General features: G+C 46.5%; 3 protein-coding genes across 4 annotated transcripts in view; 2 read left to right on the forward strand and 1 right to left on the reverse strand.

Moving 5' to 3' along the window:
• The window catches only part of TTC1 (tetratricopeptide repeat domain 1), a 169839-nt gene that overhangs the window by 103494 nt on the left and 47445 nt on the right, over positions 1–18900 (forward strand). The gene's annotated exons all lie outside the window — the stretch shown is intronic.
• PRDX2 (peroxiredoxin 2) lies at positions 931–10865 on the reverse strand. Its single transcript, XM_053376440.1, has 6 exons — positions 10739–10865; positions 5076–5184; positions 4403–4556; positions 3492–3614; positions 2513–2643; positions 931–1225 (listed from the first exon to the last, which is right to left on the reverse strand). Exons 2-6 carry the CDS (start codon positions 5176–5178, stop codon positions 1140–1142), a joined length of 597 nt encoding a protein of 198 aa, XP_053232415.1. The 5' UTR covers positions 5179–5184; positions 10739–10865; the 3' UTR covers positions 931–1139.
• RNASEH2A (ribonuclease H2 subunit A) lies at positions 11754–17650 on the forward strand. Of its 2 annotated transcripts, XM_053376433.1 has the most exons (8): positions 11761–12030; positions 13167–13238; positions 13447–13573; positions 14496–14583; positions 14668–14805; positions 15107–15194; positions 16444–16567; positions 17436–17650. In XM_053376433.1, the coding sequence occupies exons 1-8, from the start codon at positions 11904–11906 to the stop codon at positions 17572–17574; spliced, it is 903 nt and encodes a 300-aa protein (XP_053232408.1). In that variant the 5' UTR covers positions 11761–11903; the 3' UTR covers positions 17575–17650. The 2 variants fall into 2 exon arrangements, with proteins under 2 accessions (XP_053232409.1, XP_053232408.1); XM_053376434.1 differs by lacking the exon at positions 13167–13238 and having other exon boundaries at positions 11754–12030.

Here is an 18900-nt window from a genome sequence, read left to right on the forward strand (position 1 = left end):
CATAACCAGCTTCACCACTGTAACCCTGGAATTCTCTAGGTGCTTTAGGACTCTTCAGAAGCACAAAATTAGCAGTGTGAAGGAGTTGGGGGGGGGAGCTTTGTTTAGGCCTTGATATCATTACAATATAGGAAGATAATCATCCTGATTATACTTGCTAATCAGTCCTTTAACCTGTCATCAGAGTAAATTCATCATTTTGAATCTGGATAATGATTCAGGAACCAAGTGCTGATCCAGGCAGGACACTTCGTTGAAGCTACTTTGTTATGCCAGAGGTTTGTTCAGCTTCTTAGGAAGGCCACTGCATTCCTTGCAAAAGGTCTCAGCTAATACCTAGGAGATTCTGTTCCTAGCTATCTAAAGCCTACATAATTCCAGCTCACACCAGGCCTTTGATACTCCCTGCTTTTCATTCCAGCTATGAAAAGCCTACAGCAAGCTAATGCTTCTTGCTTTGAATGTCACCATCAGAACCTTAATTCTTCATGCAACAGCTGTATCAAATCTCAGCTTGCCTTCGGAAAAAGGTCCCAGCCAAGGACATAAGTTTCAAAAGTGCTTGATCTCAGGCTCTTATGTACTCACTGACAGCATGGACATACTAGAACTGCATGCTTGCTTTCCTGTTTTCTTGGACAAGCCATTTATAACACCATGTCTACATCTCTTAACTTCAAGATGTCCATGGCATGTTACCTCTACAGGGACTGGGGGGTTCTTACTTTGCACATAAAACCAAAGGGTGGCCATAGTAATTATACCCCAATGCAAACCCATTTAATAAAAGTATATCCTTCCAAAGGCAGGAAAGAACTCTTCTCTTTGCATCTGAGGAGCAAGTCCAGGATCACATTCTCCACTTTTGATTCTCCTTGTCATTTGCTCGTTCTGAATGACCTTCAGCAGCACCAGACATCACCACCAAGCTTATTTTAATCTCCACTTTTATTGAAGCATGAACATAAAGATGCCCTACTCAAAAAATTACATTCAAGCTACTTCTATGAACTACTACTCATGGGAGAGGCTTTCGTAGCCCAGCTCTCCCCAGAGAGTTACTTCTAGAGATCTCAATGGGAAAGATTCAGTATGAATAATCCCTTCACATTAGGCCAGATTTGTTCAGCAAGACACCTCTACTGCTGCTTGGCGAAGAAGGCCTTGCTGTCCTTCACTGTGGGCTTGATGGTGTCACCGCCAGGTTGCCAGCCAGCTGGGCACACTGTAGCAAAATGTACAGAAGTGTGGGGTTAGAATATGTCAAACAGCACTCAAAGCACATAGGTCCACATGGAGCAAGCTTAGGGCAACAAGGTATCCCCAGAAGCAGTAGAAGGAAGCTTTGGAGACATCACATATTAAAAAGTCAGAACTTACTCCATCAACAAGCACAATCTAGATTGGAGCGGTGCCTTTTTTTCTGGGGATACTCAAGGGTATGCAGTACCATTTTCTTCCAAATGTTAAAAATGTGGCACTTACTATAACAACTTCATAGTGAATAAAGGTAAAGGTAAAGGGACCCCTGACCATTAGGTCCAGTCGTGACCGACTCTGGGGTTGCAGCGCTCATCTCGCTTTATTGGCCAAGGGAGCCAGTGTACAGCTTCCGGGTCATGTGGCCAGCATGACTAAGCCGCTTCTGGAGAACCAGAGCAGCGCACGGAAACGCCGTTTACCTTCCCGCCGGAGCAGTCCCTCTTTATCTACTTGCACTTTGACGTGCTTTCAAACTGCTAGGTTGGCAGGAGCAGGGACCGAGCAACGAGAGCTCAGCCAGTTGCGGGGATTTGAACCGCCGACCTTCTGATTGGCAAGTCCTAGGCTCTGTGGTTTAACCCACAGCGCCACCCGTGTCCCCTAGTGAATACCCACACCCTTTTCCTTAAAAAAAAAGCAGCACTCGAGAGTGGCAAAATGCCACAGCCTTTCCCATCCCAGTATGCTCCTTTTGGGGTTTCATGGTCCATAACAGGAGACTAGTGTGTTTGCATATGTTCAGGAGGACAGCTGTCACTGGCTAATAGCCACAACGGCTATGCTGGAGGCAGTTTATCTCCACGTACCACTTTCTGGGACTCACAAGTGAAGAGTGTGCTTCCAGGCTTCCCATGGGCATCCGGTTGGCCACTGTGGGAACAGGATGCTGGACTAGTTGGGCGAATGGACTTAACCAGCAGGGCTCTTGCGTTATTAAGAGTTGCATAAGGCTGTCTTGGGTCTACTTTGTACCACGCCACACTTCTGTGATGCTGAAGATGGTGGGCAAGACAGGATATGGCATGAACTGCGCTACGGAAGGCTCTAAGAAATGTTGCTAGCAGTACATCATGCCAACTTCATATATGGTACTATTTACTACAAAGGTGTTTGGGAAGCTGTTATGCACTGTCCATGGGCAGAGATAGGCCCTTACTTGCCCCATGAAGAGGTAACAGCCACAATTTCTAAAGCAATACTGACCTCACTCTTCTGTGTTAGCTCTATTATCCGAATCCCCACCCCTTACCTTCACCATGCTGGTCTGTGAACTGGAAAGCCTGTACCAGGCGAAGTGTCTCATCCACAGAACGTCCCACAGGCAAGTCATTCACTGTGATCTGACGCAGGATGCCTTTGTCATCAATTATGAACAGGCCTCTGGATAGTTGTGGTGGGGGGGGGGAGAAAGAAGGGCAATTAAGAGCATTTATTATTATTATTATTATTATTAAAAAAGGAGGATTCAAGCTTGTATGCATTCAAGCCTAAGATGCATTTAAAGCACATGCCTTCCCCCCAAAGAATCCTGGGAACTATAGTATAATGGTACAAGGAACTGTAGTTCGGTGAGGGGCAAACTACAATTGCCTAGGTTCTTTGGGTCAAAGTTAAGAGTGGGGGAATCCTGAATCTATGCCTATGCAGAAACCTTACTGAGAGATCAACTAAAAGAGGTTGGGGCAAAAGCAGAGACAGACTCAATTAAGTTCCAGCTACAGCTACTCATTCTCTGAAGTCCAAGTCCATACATCCAAGGACCAGGGTTCTAGGGCCTAGCTAGTGTTAATAGCTTTTTTTTATTTCAGCCAGGTTACCATTTGGATTACATACATGGACTTGATGGGTGGGACCAAGCTGATGAATAGAGGATTGAACAGTCCAGCAGCATCAAGGATGACTAACCTCTTCAACAGATCACAGGACTTAAGAGCAGGCGGGACTAATCTGTTGTTCTCCAGATGCTGCCGAATTTTGCAGCTTCCATCATTCCTGACCACTGGCCATGCTGGCTGCAGCTGACAGCTCTAGTTCAGTAACAGCTGGAAACTCCCAGGTTAGCTACCCCTGTGTTGCAGCACTGGAGAGAGGAGCTAAGTGGTACGTGAGTCAGCCATGTTGAGGCTTTGCTAGTGAACACAAGAGGACTGGCATTTGCCAAGATGCCACCAGCCACAGCCCTTTGAACTGTCATCTAGAATTAAGGTTAGACCTCAAGATCTCCATACCTGTATGCAATGCCATCCTCCTCCTTGAGCACTCCATAGTCCTTGCAAATATTGTGGTTGATGTCTGCCACAAGAGGAATGTTTGCAGATCCCAAGCCCCCTTCCTTTCTTGCTGTATTGATCCTGCAGGGAAATGGCCGTTAACATCTGCAATATCATTTTTGAGCAGAGGTAGGAGAACCTGTGAACCGATGCCCCCCTCAACCCTAATCATTGGCTATGTTGGGCAAGGGCTGATGGGAGATGGGAGTCCAACAACTGGAGGGCCTCATATCTCCCACCCTTCCATCTTGAACATCTGCAAACTACTACTCTAGCCATTTACTATTTAGAAATGGTTGAATCAAATATTTCACATGGGATAGATTGCCCCTAGCTTTTTGTTCCAAACTTGACATGGGGCTCCCAGACCAAAGCTGGGTCTAAAAACTGGGCAAGCATCTTCTTCCTCATCAGAAACCTAATTCTGAAGACAAACTGGAGATATTCTCCAATTAGATATAGTCGGATTCTCTAACCCACAGAAGACTGAAATGTTCTTTACACCCATTTAGGAGCTCAAATCAACTCTGGACACAACTGCAGTTAATCTACTGAGGTGGCTGATAAAACTAACAGCAGCTAGGTTTGGCTAGATAAGGCTGGTGGGGACCCTCCACACCCTTCTGTCAGTTAACTTCTGCTTGGCTCCCTCCCAGTGTCAGATCCCTAGAACATTCTTAATGATGTTTCAATTCTAACCCTCTTCCTAAGCAACACACAAAATAGGGATGTGCTGTTATTCCTGTCACTCAGTTTCCTACAGCTAAGCCAGCCTTAAGAAACAACAACATAACCATAAGTCTTCACAGTACTTGCTTTCTAGCATGGACGGAGACCTTGTGCTAGATCTTGAACACCAGGAGACTCACCAGGCCAAATGGGTGAACTGAGAGTCAACAGAGGCAGCAATAACCTCACAGTTGATCTTGCGGAACTCCTCAACTCGATCACTGAAAGCTATGATCTCTGTGGGACAGACGAAGGTGAAATCCAGGGGGTAGAAGAAGAGAACCACATATTTGCCTGTGTAGAGAGGGGGGAAACCCATCAGAAGCAGAATACTTTGAGCCAGAAACCTTGCCTGGCTACTATCTGAAGTTTAGGGAAGGAGACAACACCTGAAGGCACCAGCACAATGTACTCAAAACAAATATCATGCCTTGACCACGATAACATTCATCCTTCCTTTGGGATATGGCAAACCCATGGTCCATTATCTGCACCTGCTAACAAAATATAGCATTTTCACTACACACCATGATCCCCACAGCAATCTGATTCAGTGCCTGGGGACTGATTACCTCTTGATAAACAGACGGATAATGCAAGATCCTCTTTCTTGGCGCTTATGTGCTCCAATGCTGCATAGCAGGAAAATAGTTCTTAAGTGATCCATACCCAGCCTCTCTTATCAAGGTGGGTCTGGGAAACTCTTTAATTAGGGTATTTATGTCCTGCATATTCATGAGCTCAAGGCACCTTGCGACATTAAGACTGACTGAAGATGTTGTTTAAACAACTGAAAGTGGTACACTCTCTTACCTTTGTAGTCTGACAACTTTATTTCCTTAATGGCTCCATCCACCACTGCTGTGGCCTTGAAGTCTGGAACTGGCTTACCAATATGAGCTTTACCGGAAGCCATTTCTTTCTGAAATATCAAACAGTGTAAAGGCTTAGGTAGACAACCAAGTTGAGCCGCTTTCAACCAAGAGGTCTGCTACTGAGTACATATCCCAGGAGAGGCATTTTCTTACCTTCTGAAGGACTGTAAACAAGGCAGCTCTGTTTTGGCTTACAACTCTTCCCCAACGTCAAGCCCAACTTTTGTAGTGCCCAAACAATTAAGATGCACTTCAGAGGAAACAAGAAGCCTCTTCCAATTCTGCATAGTGCTGTACAGAGCCCCAGTCACAGGAGTTGTAAAGGATTACAAGTGTGGAGGGTGACGCAAGGCAATCCCTGAGGAATGCAAGATCAGGGAGTCTTGCACCCTCATTCCTTTGAGGAAGACTGCAGAGGGTTTGAGTCAGTGGCCTCTTGGTTCAGCAGGATATTTTTATTAGCCTCATTCCATTTTAGCTAGGCGTGAGCAAGTGCTCCCAGACAACTTTCTGGCTAATTGAAATTTTACCACCTTCAATGCATTTCAGTTACCATGTGCACTATTTGCCTTGGAGCTCAACAAGCAGTTTCACTAATCCATTACATAAAAACATGAGGTGGTAGTGTGCTGTGTACAGTACTTTTGAACACTGCTTCTTATTGCTTGGCTCCAGCAGTTTTGTGTGTGTGTGTGTGTGTGTGTGTGTGTGTGTGTGTGTGTGTGTATATATATATATATATATATATATATATATATATATATATATAATTTTTAGGTGATTTGGAGGTCTGATGTGCCTCCTCCTCTCCAACCAGGGACGGCGCATCCCATTGTGTTGCTTGAGGCTAAGTGGGAAGTGCTTTCCCACCCTGCCGCTGCCGCCAAAGCATCCCTAGGCTGCATGGTGGCAGCATGAAGCAGCAGCAGGTTCTGGCAAAAATCCTGCTGGAAATCAGCTCTGATACTCTGCCAGTGGGGCACCCACCAAGGCACCCAAGATGGCTGCTTCATCTTGCCTCCTGTGTGGGGCCAGCCCTGTCTCCACCCCCATCCCATAAGAGGCTCTTTTATAAAGAATTTGCCCCATTACACCCCTTCATGTTAAACCTTGCCAATTTGGGTTTGGCTCCTTTTTGCATAAGCGAAGTCTCAATATTTCATAACTACTTCAAAGCTCCGGCTGCTTTTTGGCATCAAGAAAACAACCCTGGGATTTAGATGTAGCATGTATAAAATCAAACCTGAGTTCCTTTCAAGAAGCTGCATGCATGAACACGAAGTTTAATACTAGGTTATGAAAGGCCAAATCTGGAAGCAAACACAACAGATACTTGACAACATAACCAGGAGATTAAGTCTCTGCCATTCATAACTACAATGGTGACAGATAAGAATAGGCACTAATCTATTAATTAAGTACAGCAGTACTTAATTAAGTAGTTTTCTCTGGCTCAGGTAGAAGCAAGCTGCCACCGCTGTGGAAAACTATCTAAAACCAGCTCTAGCAGAGAAAGAACGGGCAAAGGCTTCAGGAGCAGATAAATAGCTCATTCTCCTAGCACTGTAAATTGGGTCAGCTCAATATATTCTTGGTGCTGTCTCTGCAACCAATAGAAGCTGAAGCTGAACATACTTATATCCCACTTGCCAGCCGACTGGCTCCCAAAGCAGTTTACAATTCAAATTCATCAGAAGACAAGTGCCGTTTTATTATGCTGATTGCATGGCAGAGAGGAGATGGGGTGTTTGCATCTTACTATTGCAGCTTCATATTGTTCCTGCCAGAGCCTGCTTGGCTACTTACTCCTTCTGCACAATTTAATAAAGCTAACTGCTGAATCTTCAAAAAGGCCACAATTGGTATTCTGACTTCAGAAAGATAAATGTCACCCAACACAACCAATACTCAGGGGATGATGGGAAACACTGGAGTCATAAGTTCCCTAGCCCTGAGTTTATCATGGTGTCTGAACAGAGCCATTAAAGTAATGTTCATCCACTGAAAGGCTCTTCAGATACTGAGGCATCTGCCAGGGCCTGGTCGAGCACAGAAAACCTGGCGCCATCTGTTGCTGGAGATATGGGGTGGGGGAGAGATGCATCTGCTACGTTAGCCCATGACTCTCATCCACCATATTACACTTGGTAGCCGATAGGCCCTATGGCAGCTCTAGCTGACAAATACTTCCCTTCCAGAAGTGTGTCCCAAACACAAACTGGGTGACATGATACCTTCCTGATAAGGAGCTGGTAGCTGTTGGGTGGGGCACTTACCAGTAAGCTCCATGTTCAGGAAGATAGCCCTATTACAATATGCTTTGGCAAACATGAGCAGGCTACGGTTAACGACAGTGAATTAACTATGTGATGATGGTCTGCTGCCCCTGACATCACAAACACTGATTGCTAGTTTCTGGAGTGAAGCCAGCAGAATACAGTGCATTTTGAACTAGTGCATACATTTGCCATTGTTCTGGTGGTATGTGACAGAGGAGAATGGAACAGTCACTCATGGGTTACTGCAGTGAAGGCTTTGAGATGCACACTGCTTATAATGAACCAGGAGGGAGAAAAAAAGCCTGCTTGGGCAAGCCAAAATCAATGACGAGATACTTTCCTTCATCAACTCCAGTACTGACAGCACCAACTTTAGTGATCCACCAAACCCTGAATAATAATAATAATAATAATAATAATAATAATAATAATAATATGCCACCCATCTGACTGGGTTGTCCCAGTCACTCTGGGTGGCTCCCAACAAAATATTTAAAAACACAGTGAGGCATTAAACATTAAAAACTTCCCTATACAGGGCTCCCTTGAGATATCTTCTAAAAGTCAGATACTTATTTCCTTGATATCTGATGGAAGGGCATTCCACAGGGTGGGAGCCACTACTGAGAAGGCCTCCTCCCTTCACTACCAGGCAAGTCTGTTTTGTTTTGAATAGTTTTTATTACGTTTTCCAGTTATATGTCTCAAAATAAGCATTTTACATAGTACCATATATCCAGTGACTTCCCTCCTTCTCCTTCCATGGTTCATTTTACTTGTCTATCATTCCTGCCTATTTTTCTGCAACCATTTAAGTCATTCTCCAATTTACATCATTCAAATATTAACCACACTGCTGAATTTAGCTTAATGCTGCCAGTGTATTCAGCTGTACAGTTATTTTCCAAATACAGTGGTACCTCAGTTTACAAACTTAATCCATTCCGGAGGTCTGTTCTTAAGCCAAGGCACACTTTCCCTAATGAGGCCTCCCGCCGCCAGTGCCCTTCCACCATTTGGCTTCCATTCTTAGACCAAGGTAAAGTTTGCAAACCGGGACACTACTTCTGGTTTTGCGGAGTTCGTAAACTGGGCTGTTCTTAAACAGAGGTACCACTGTACTCAGCAAATACTTTCTACTCCTCTTTAAATAGATGCTCTCTTATTCTATATGTTAAACCTGCTAGTTCTGCAAATTCTATCATCTTAAGTTGCCAGTCCTCCTTACTTGGGACCTCCCTCACTTTCCATCTTTGAGCTAACAAAACTCAAGCAGCCATTGTTGCATACATAAATCATTTTTTCTGACACCTGGGAACTTCAGTCTGAACTATTCCTGACAGAAAGGCCTCTGGTCTTTTTGGGAATGCTGTTTTAAACAATCTTTACAACTTAATATAAATCATTTCCCAATATTATTTAACTTTTTTACATGTCCACCACATATGAAAAAAAGTTACACTACCCAGGCAAGTTTGAGCCCTAGAAATGATGACCTCTGCTACACTCTTGTCTTACTCCAGGTCCAGCATGTGGTGGCGGCAGCAAGACAAAACAAGAGTTTTTGCAGAAGCTAAAAGGCTTTATCAGAGTTTCCTGGGCCAAGCATGAGATGTTACAGTATGGGTACCCAGCCTTGAATTTGGTGATTAGCGTCTTTGGCTTAGAATGAGCGGTGTTGTGTAGAAGGACAATGCCAAGCCATTGTTTGCTTAATAAGGATCTGTTGCTACTGGTGCAGGCAGTTGGGATAGTTTTCTACGCCAGGCTGACTTCCAAAGTAATTTGGGATGATGGAATGTCCAAAAGACACGTGACAGGAGAAGATTACAGTTCGAGCAAAAACTGAAGAAAGCGGCTAAAAGTTATGCGGGACTTATATTACCATATATTTGATTCTTTAATTCTTAAACAAAAAACTGACAGTTGGGGGAGGTATTTTTCCACCCCAAGCTAAATACAGGTGCCTGTTTGGTGATAAAATGTCCCAGCATAAAGCCATATGCAGCATGTCAAAAGTGCACTTTGATTTGCTTCTCTGGGTCAGTCTTTGCTTGAAAAACTGTGTTTTTACCTCATATATTAACATTAGCTAGGACAATAGAACCACCACCACAATGGCAAAAATGGTGGCATTCATTACACTTTAGGTAAGGCAGGCTCCAACAATCTATTATTTCATAATCATGCTTAAAACCTTTTTATTTACCCAAACCTTTACAAAACCATTTTTAAAACTGTCTGTTGCTTATCTTCCAGTGTTTTAACTGCATTTTAGGAACCAAATAAAAAGCCCAATACATTTTAGGAGGGACTTTATTAACTTGGACATTTTTTGGTTTACAGAATGAACGCTTAAAATGGTAGCCGATTGGAATTTAGAGGCATTGTTACCTCCGCACAGGTGAGAACATCCCAGAAGCACTACGTTGTAGGTTTACTTCTGTGCAAGTTCTGCAAACATTACATCTTCCCCCTGCTATATACACTACTTGAAACAAAAGCGCACAGATCTTACTCCATTTGTCTCGTTCCCCCCTCTAGTAAGAATTAGAGCTTAAACTTATTGCACTGTCGTCACCTCTTGTATCCATACTAAAGGCCTGTTTAAAAAGCACAGTTTCCATGACCCAATTTTTAAGGGAAAAGCACTTAGTCACTGGCTCCATTTCACGAATTTTCACTCGAGTAGACCCCAAGCAAGGCTAGGAGTGCTATGCAAGCTGAGAAGAGACTGGAAAGCACCGCCGCTTTCCAGGGTTGGGGGCGGGGGAAGCAGAAGGAGGAGAGTTAGAGGAAGCCAAGATCGACCCCTGGAGTTGAATTCCAGTGACAATGCAAGGCAGCCCGCGCTGCTTCCAGCCCCCTCCCTGTACCGCTCAGAACACAAAGGAGATCCCTATGATTCGCTTGCCGAGGACACAATGGGCAGCATTCACACCGCTTCCTCTCCGCTTTGGGGGAAAAGGACCAAAGGAGAACCGAGGAGCAGCGCAGCTTCCAGCCCACTTTATTCCAATGCAGGTGCCCCCCTCCCCAAAATCACGCCTTTGGAAGACACGAGGAGATGCACGGATTGCAAGCCTCGAAACCTTCCAGAAGCCCTTCGCCTCCACATATAGATCCCAGAAAATGACGACCCTTCGAACCTGCTAGGCTGGAGGGGAGAGAAAGCGCTGCAGGCCCCCAGCCCATAGCAGGCCTCGCCAGACTCGAATTGCAAACCCCGAGCAACGCGCCCGTATTTGCCTCCATGCACAAGCGCCGCAAAAGCTCCAGAAATGCCCGGGAGGCGCCCACCCCTCGCTCGCTCCCTCCGTACCTCCTGGTCCGCGCGCTGCCGTCCCAAAGCTAAGCCGAGCGCTTCTCGAAGCGAGGAGGAGGCGTGACACCAGCAGAACAAGCCGCAGCGGCTGCCGGGTTTTATGTGCAGCGTGCTGGGAGAGGGCGGGGCAAAGATGCAGGAGGGGGCGGTGTAATCCGGATTCGACTCACAATGAGAACATGTGCGCGCGCGGGTCACCCCCACCCCGGCTACCCCTCCCCCCTTTTTCTCCCTTTGGACTCAGAAAAAGGGAATTGAATTGGGAACCAAAGACATTCCGCTCCAAAATGCGATTCTGATTGCAATGCGGCGAACAACTCCACTAAAGGGCGCTTGCTGGCTTTCTTTCTCTGCTCCTGTTTTTTTTTTTTTTTTAAACAACTGCACGGCAGGCAGACGTTCAACAGGTCAATCTTTTTATCACCCCTTGCTGGATGTTTGTCCGTCACGTCCCGACTCCTGCCAGAGACAAAAGATGGCAAGCCCACTCGCGGTCTTCATTCACAGTTGCTCTGCTCGTGGAAAACACGCTCCCGTTTATCAGCTGCAAGACACAGATAGGCATCGAGCTGGTGAATCGCCTGCTCGATGCCTGCCTTTTGCACACATGTTAAATGCGCAGGAGCTTTGCCAGGGGAAAAACGGGCAGCGTTATATGCAATTCACCCACCTGAAGTCCACCCATTATAGCTTTACACTGTTAGTGTGTAAAATATGCTCATAGAGCGGACATAGATGAGCGGCCGAACAAATGCTTTCTAGTACTGTATGAAAAAGATCCCAAGTTCTATAAGGATCTCAGGGAACACTGTAGCATCAGCTGGGTGCTAGCTAGCCAGAGCATAGTAATACCTGGCTCTGTTTAGCAGTCCCATACATTCATCAGACGTAATCCAACAGGGACAGATGTTGTGCCAAAAGTGCAATGAAGCCCTTACGAAACAGGACAGAAACCAGGAGTCTTGACTATTCCTCTCCGCTACCTTTACCGTCCTGATTTACAACCAGATGGGATCCCCCACGATGCTGTTAGAGAAGTTGGTGCGCAAGTCCGATCTGTTCTGCGAACTACAATACCCAGCAAGCCGCGCACTCTCTGGGATTCCCTTCCCTTTCGTTTCCTGTACCGAGTTTTTACGGCGCTTGCCGGGGACGCGCGAAAATGGACCTGAGCGCTTTCGAGCGGGACAACGCCGTGAATTGTTTGCTGGACTCCGCGGTGCCCGCCGCTTGCCGGAGCGAACCTTGCAGCCTGGGCATCGATGAAGCAGGCCGGGGTCCGGTGCTGGGTACGTGCCTGAGGGTGAAACCGGCGGGAGCGAGGAATCCTTGGGGTACTTTTTGCTCCAGCGAGGAATCGAGTTCTAAAAGCAGTGCTTTTTTTCTTTAAAAAAATGTTTAGGGGTACTCTCATTTTCTTACTCATATTGAAATACTGTACCTCAATGAGGTCAAACTTCGATTCACAAAATGTTTAGGGGTATGCGTCCCCCCAGAAAAAAGCACTGCCTGAAAGCATCAGAAGGGGAGTCCCAAATCACTGGCTGATCCTTAATATTCGCCTGCCTTGGGGTGATCCGTGGACTTGCCAGGTGGCCTAGACGCTAGAGGATTCCTATTGCTATCTGCCAACCTACTTTAATAACGCCAGGAGAGGTGATTATGAGGATAAATTGTGAGGATATAGAGCATTTTTGTAGTAGTATTTCATTTGTATGCCACCTTTTCTCCAAGGAGCTCAAAGTGGCGTACATGACCCTCTTCCCAATTTATCCTCACAACAACCCTGTGAGGTAGAATAGGCTGCAAGAGAGTGACTGAGTGGGCATTTCAACCTTGGTCTTCCAGGCCCTAGTCGGACACTACACCACAATTGACTCTCTTGTAGAATTGACAATTAATCCAGTCCTGATTTGCAAATAACGTTGTTCCAGTTCTGTGCCAATAAGTTTGTTCAGTACCACGACTGCTTTTTACTTCCCCTACCCCACCCCTGCTGCCGAGCAGAACTTCCCCACCCTTAAAATAGAATAATGTCCTGTGATGGTGGCTGGAGGGGAGTCTTTTGTTGAGGATTCCTGATTGCAGGACCAGTTTTGTCCTGGGGCTGTACCGTATTTTTCGCTCTATAACACGCACCCGACCATAACACGCACATAGTTTTTAGAGGAGGAAAATCCGTAGGCATGCCACCCGTAGACATTCCCTCCATAACACGCACAGACATTTCCCCTTACTTTCCAGGAGGAAAAAAGTGAGTGTTATGGTGCAAAAAATGCGGTAATTATAACTATACTTAGTGTTGCTAGTTCAGAGCATTTCTCACATGACAATGTTGTTATAAAAACACCTGCAGTATTGTATCCGTAGGTGGAGCTCTGAGTCTTGAAAGAGTAGCTTGCATTGGCTTCTGCTTTCTTCCCAGGTCCCATGGTTTATGGAATCTGTTACTGTCCTGTGGATCGGCAGGGAGACCTAGAGGCACTGAAGGTAGCAGGTAAAAAGGAAAGAAAGGTGTGCCTGACTGGGACTGTGATGTAATGCTGGCGTGGCAGGAAATGGGATCTGGACTAAAAGGGGCAATGCTGTACCTCTTGGAGTGTTTCCCCTAACCGCTGTCAAAGCACTGCCCAGCTTGTATTCACCCTAGGTCACATCTTTTTTGAGTTTGTGTCCTCCCCTCCCTGTTTGCTTTCCTGTCACAGATTCCAAGACTCTGACAGAGGCCCAGCGGGAACAGCTCTTTGAGAAACTGGGTGCAGCGAAGGATTTTGTTGGGTGGGCCCTGCACATCCTCTCACCCAATTACATCTCCACCAGCATGCAGAGACGGTAAGCAGACAATATTAGATGAAGTCGCTGCAACAGGGTTGGGGAACCTCTTCCCCCCACCCCGAGATGTTGCTGGGCTCCAGCTCCCATCAGTACCAGCAAGAGTGGTCAGGGGTGGTGGGAGTTGTAGTTTAGCCACGCCTGGAAGGCCACAGGTTCTCCACCCCTGCGCTAGAACCACAGCTTTGAATGGGTGGCGGTTTTTCTCCCAAGATCGCTTCTTTGCCTGGAATCGTTGTGTTTTGTTTATTCGTGTACTTGTTAGAAAGATTAATACCCTGCCTTTCTAATGCATATGTGTTTCCAAAGGTGGCTAACTATCATTAAAGCCACAATAGCCAAACACAACTGCAACGATAAAATCATAACAGAGACTGACATGGCAGAAAAAATCACAGTTTTCAATAAAATCACTTCGACCTGGTAAATGAAAAAGTGCTGCTGACACTGGATGTGTTGTGTAGTGGCTGCAGGCTAAAGAGGACAGAGCAAGGGGAAGGGGATTGGAAACATGAGGCCTCTCACCTTGGAGTTTATCAGAAAAGTTGGACAGACCTCTTTCAGAGAAGGGAGGCTGTGTCTCTCCCCCTGAGCTGTTTTTGTCCTTCATGCCAGCTCATCCTTGAGAATGATGCTTACTGCTGTGATGTTGTTTGCTGTGTTAACTGGCTGTGGCACAAACAGCTCACTGCACTCTTAACACTATGTGAGATTTGAGCTCCTATTTGCTGTGTGGACAGGGCAGCTGTTCTATTGGTAATGTACTGGCGGAGACATCTTTCTGTTCTGGCTGGTGGTGGCATAAGCTGGTCCAGGGTGCAGTCTCCACAACACCTTTTCCAACCAGCCCTTTTCTGACGTTTGGGCCTCAGAGCCAAGGTTTTTTTTGTGAGCGAAAAACATAGCTTCCTTTCCGTTGCAGAGCTAAGTACAACCTGAACGCGCTTTCGCATGATACGGCCATTGGATTAATCCAGAGGGCATTGGACTCTGGAGTGCAGGTTGCAAAGGTGAGCCAGCTCAGCATCCCATACCTGTAGGAAGTGGCAAGAAATCCCACCTCTTCAGTGCTTTATGGTTCCTCCCTCCTTCAGGTCTTTGTGGATACTGTGGGACCAGCAGAGAAGTACCAAGAAAAACTCAAGCAGCACTTCCCAGACCTGGAGGTTACAGTGAAACCAAAAGCAGACTCCCTCTTCCCTGTTGTCAGTGCAGCCAGCATCTGTGCCAAGGTGAATGCAAGACATAGGATCTCTTTGTTTCCTGGCTCACTGTGCACTCTGGTATCTGGAGAGATGTACGATTAAACTGTGAAGCTCTAACCGCTTCCACCGTGAAACAGCTAAATAAGCTTTCATGTGCTGGAGCAGAATACTGGGTGCTGGGGCCAAACAATAGGGGGTGACTATTGCCATCATTCATTAGGACAGGGGCTGGCTACTATTTGAGACCACTAGGCTAGATGGATCAGGACATAGATGGGAATGATGCAGGAAGGCAATTCCGATGTTGGTTATTTCTCATTTTCCGTAGGTGGCGAGGGACCGGGTGGTAAAGAACTGGAGGTTCTTGGAGGATCTGGAAGATGCGGACTTGGATTATGGCTCTGGCTATCCTAATGGTAATCCCAGTATTTCTCCTCAGCTTGGGCACAGAACCAGCCACATGAATTTCCACCACAAGATGTGGTGACCGAGAATGTTAGCTGCTTTGAGACTCTTTCGGGTAGTGATAAAGCGGGATATCAAATCCAAACTCTTCTTCTTAGGTGGATTTAAAAGAAAATGAACACATGGATGAGAGAGTAGTCAAAATCAGAGGGACCTGCTACAAAATGTCAAGGGTGCCAGCCTGCCAGGCCCTTTGGCAGGATACTCCCATTCGCCCTTTTTCCTCCCTGGTTTTCTGTCCCCCTCCTCCTGCAACAGTCGGCATTTTGTGTCCATTTATCATTTTCAGTTCTCACGGATCTGTTTCTGGTTCCCCTCACCCCCAGTTAGGTTCCCCCCCCATATATTGTTTGTACTTGGGGGTGCCCCCAAACCGCCTTCTTCGATTCTTTCTTGCACATGGACGGTGCTGTTTTTCTGAATAAGGTGTTGCACCTTGATAACGTCTTAACTATTAGCATATAGGATGGAACTAGGCAAACTCCAGCTTGTAAGGCAATACGTCAGCTGCTGAGGATAACACTGGAAGAGGGCTGTTGCCTTAATGTGGGAAACAAAAGGGTAGGCAAGATGGACCTTTGGCTCTTGCGTTTCTGTGGAGGCACACAAAGAGTGCAGTGCTTCATTCAAATGAATAAGCCAAGTCATAACTTTGGCAGTGACGAAGACCCACATTTATTATTTGTGAATGTTCTTACCCACTCTCATCTTTGAATTACACATTTAGTTTACTTGGCAACAATGTGGGCTTTTCCCAGCCCTCACTAGATGCCATTAGCTGTCCTAGATCCTTTATAGTATAGTATAGTATAGTATAGTATAGTATAGTATAGTATAGTATAGTATAGAGTCTATACCTCCCATCTCCCCTCTCTTAGGGTGAGTAGGACCTTATTGGCTTTTGTGCTTGGGTTGACCTCTAGGACAGAATGCCATGTCCTTGCATTAAGTTGAAATGAAAGGGGAGTGTCTGTGTGTGTATATGTGCAAAATGATCTCTAAGATATTACGCACCAAGAAAGCAGCAGAGTGGGTGGAGACAGTACTTAGGAGGTTTGCAAACCCCTATTGTGTCATGTTTCCCATCCACTGTTCTCCAGGCTACGGCTCAGTCTTAGAAGTAGGGATACCACTGAGCACTAATATGCCAGGATACTTGGCCATCCATCCTCTAATCTCTCTACCCCTTCCCCGGCCCAGATCCCAAGACTAAAGAGTGGCTCACCCAAAATCTGGACCCTGTCTTTGGCTACCCACAGTTTGTACGGTTCAGCTGGAGTACAGCTCAGGTCATCTTGGAGAGCAAAGCTGTGCCCGTGTGCTGGTAAGTGGGGAAGGAAGAACTGTTGGATGGATCTTGGATGGTAGATGTACCTTCAGAAGGGAGATTGAGGAAACTGTGGAGCATAGGAGGAAACAGCTGCTGCTGATAAAGGCACGTGAGAGATTCCTTCTGATGGTTTTGCACATGCGATGCATGATGACTTCCCTACACAAATATTATATAGGAAGATAGTGGATTGGCAGTCCAGGATGCTTTTTAAATAGTGGCACTGGGGAGGGCAATCGTTGGAACTGAATGGGCCTGCTGAGTGTTTGTGGGACCCTTTCCCTTAAATTCATTTATCAGCTGTGAGTAAGGAGGGTCCGCCCTTTTGTGGCTGGCTTGCTCCGCTAACTCCCGTGTGCCTTGCTCTGTGCTTATGTGGGCTGTGCAGAGTACTGCATAGAGTTGCTGAATTGCTGATGCCCAAAGATGCTTGTGACTGCCTTCCCTCATATCCACAGCTTTCTGGAACCCAGCTCAATCCAGGGAGCAGCTCCTCCGCTTGAGTCTAGGGAGTTGGCTGATTCTCCGTTGCCTCCCATCTCAGGCTGACCTTGGCAGTCATGCCAAATGCCGCAGGAGGAGCTTGAGAGGCAGCCAGTTAACTTTCCCCTGGATAGATGGGGCAGGAATCCGGTACTGTCTCTGTTGAGGGAAGAAGGGCTGCCTGCCAGGGCACCTGTTTTCTATCTCGGCTCTTGGAAGGCAGCGAAGGTCAGTGGTTGTAGCAGGTAGAAGTCTGAATCCAAGATAAGTGGGCGCAACTCTCAAGGAGAAGTAGAAGTCAAGCATAGCTTGCCAGCGGAGGAACAATGCTGTACCCAGATCCCTCATTTCTCCCTATCTTTTACCTTCCTCTCTACAGGGATGACACAGAAGACAACGCAGCCCAGAAAAATGCTCAGTCCTTGCTGAGCTACTTCGCCAGGAAGGAAACTTCCAGCAAGCGCCCTCCCCACCGTTTCTTTCATGAACGAAAGCTTAAGACCGTGACCAGCCTGTAGGGGGACAGCAGATTATTCCCTTCTCAGTGGGATTATCTTGCTTTATCTACACAAGAAACTTTTCTGATTTTGTCAAGCTTGTTTTTTAGTCGGTTGTAAATCCTTTTGAGTCCCAGCTGCAAAGGGAACATTGGAGCAGAAGCAGGTGCAGGATCTGTCAAGAGAAAGGGTCTGATCCAGTTCCTCTCTTTCTGGAAGCATTTGTATATTCCTTTTTTTTTTTTTTGCTAATAAATTTAAAACAACAACCAACAATTCTGTGGTGTGTGAAGTGACCGATGGGGCATCATAAAAGCAGGCCAAAAAGGGACAGTGTCTGCAACTGAAGGGTTACTTTTTTTTAGTGAGTTGGCAGCTTGAGTAATTAATGGGGCCACACAGAGCCAGGCAAAATCTCCCCCAGACCAACCTGAGCTCCTGGCTGAGCCAGAGAACTTCTTATCTACTCCAGTGTGGCAATCCTAGTGAATTTCAGTAGCTGGAGAAATCAAGTCAGGCAGGGAAGCAGTTCTGTGTTGTTGCCATGGAATGGGCTCTAGTCCTGTCCACATGTGTGTCTGCACATTTCAGACTGGACTGGAGCTTTCATTAAGGTGCAATTAAACCTGCCGTCAGTAATGCGTCCTCACATCAGGATTTTCTGTTGTCTCCATTCACTTCAGTCCATTCTGCCCAGTGCCCTCAGTGTTCCACCTTTAGGGCAGGACTAGATGGTTAAATTAGGGGACGCGGGTGGCGCTGTGGGTAAAACCTCAGTGCCTAGGACTTGCCGATCGCATGGTCGGCGGTTCGAATCCCCGCGGCGGGGTGCGCTCCCATTGCTCGGTCCCAGCACCTGCCAACCTAGCAGTTCGAAAGCACCCCCGGGTGCAAGTAGATAAATAGGGACCGCTTACTAGCAGGAAGGTAAACGGTGTTTCCGTGTGCTGCTCTGGCTCGCCAGAGCAGCTTCGTCATGCTGGCCACGTGACCCGGAAGTGTCTGCGGACAGCGCTGGCTCCCGGCCTCTAGAGTGAGATGAGCGCACAACCCTAGAGTCTGTCAAGACTGGCCCGTTCAGGCAGGGGTACCTTTACCTTTACCTAGATGGTTAAATAGCAAACTAATGCACAAATGTAGTGGCTGAGAGAGTGAGGGTCCTGGAAAATCCCTGACTGAAATCTCTCTTCAGCCATTAACTTTTCACATGGCCTCTCAGCCAGTCCTTTATCTATACAGTGGTACCTCAGGTTACATATGCTTCAGGTTACATACGCTTCAGGTTACAAACTCCGCTAACCCAGAAATAGTGTTTCAGGTTAAGAACTTTGCTTCAGGATGAGAACA

This window comes from Podarcis raffonei, chromosome 2 (genome assembly GCF_027172205.1).
Source record: "Podarcis raffonei isolate rPodRaf1 chromosome 2, rPodRaf1.pri, whole genome shotgun sequence".
Lineage (NCBI taxonomy): Eukaryota > Metazoa > Chordata > Lepidosauria > Squamata > Lacertidae > Podarcis > Podarcis raffonei.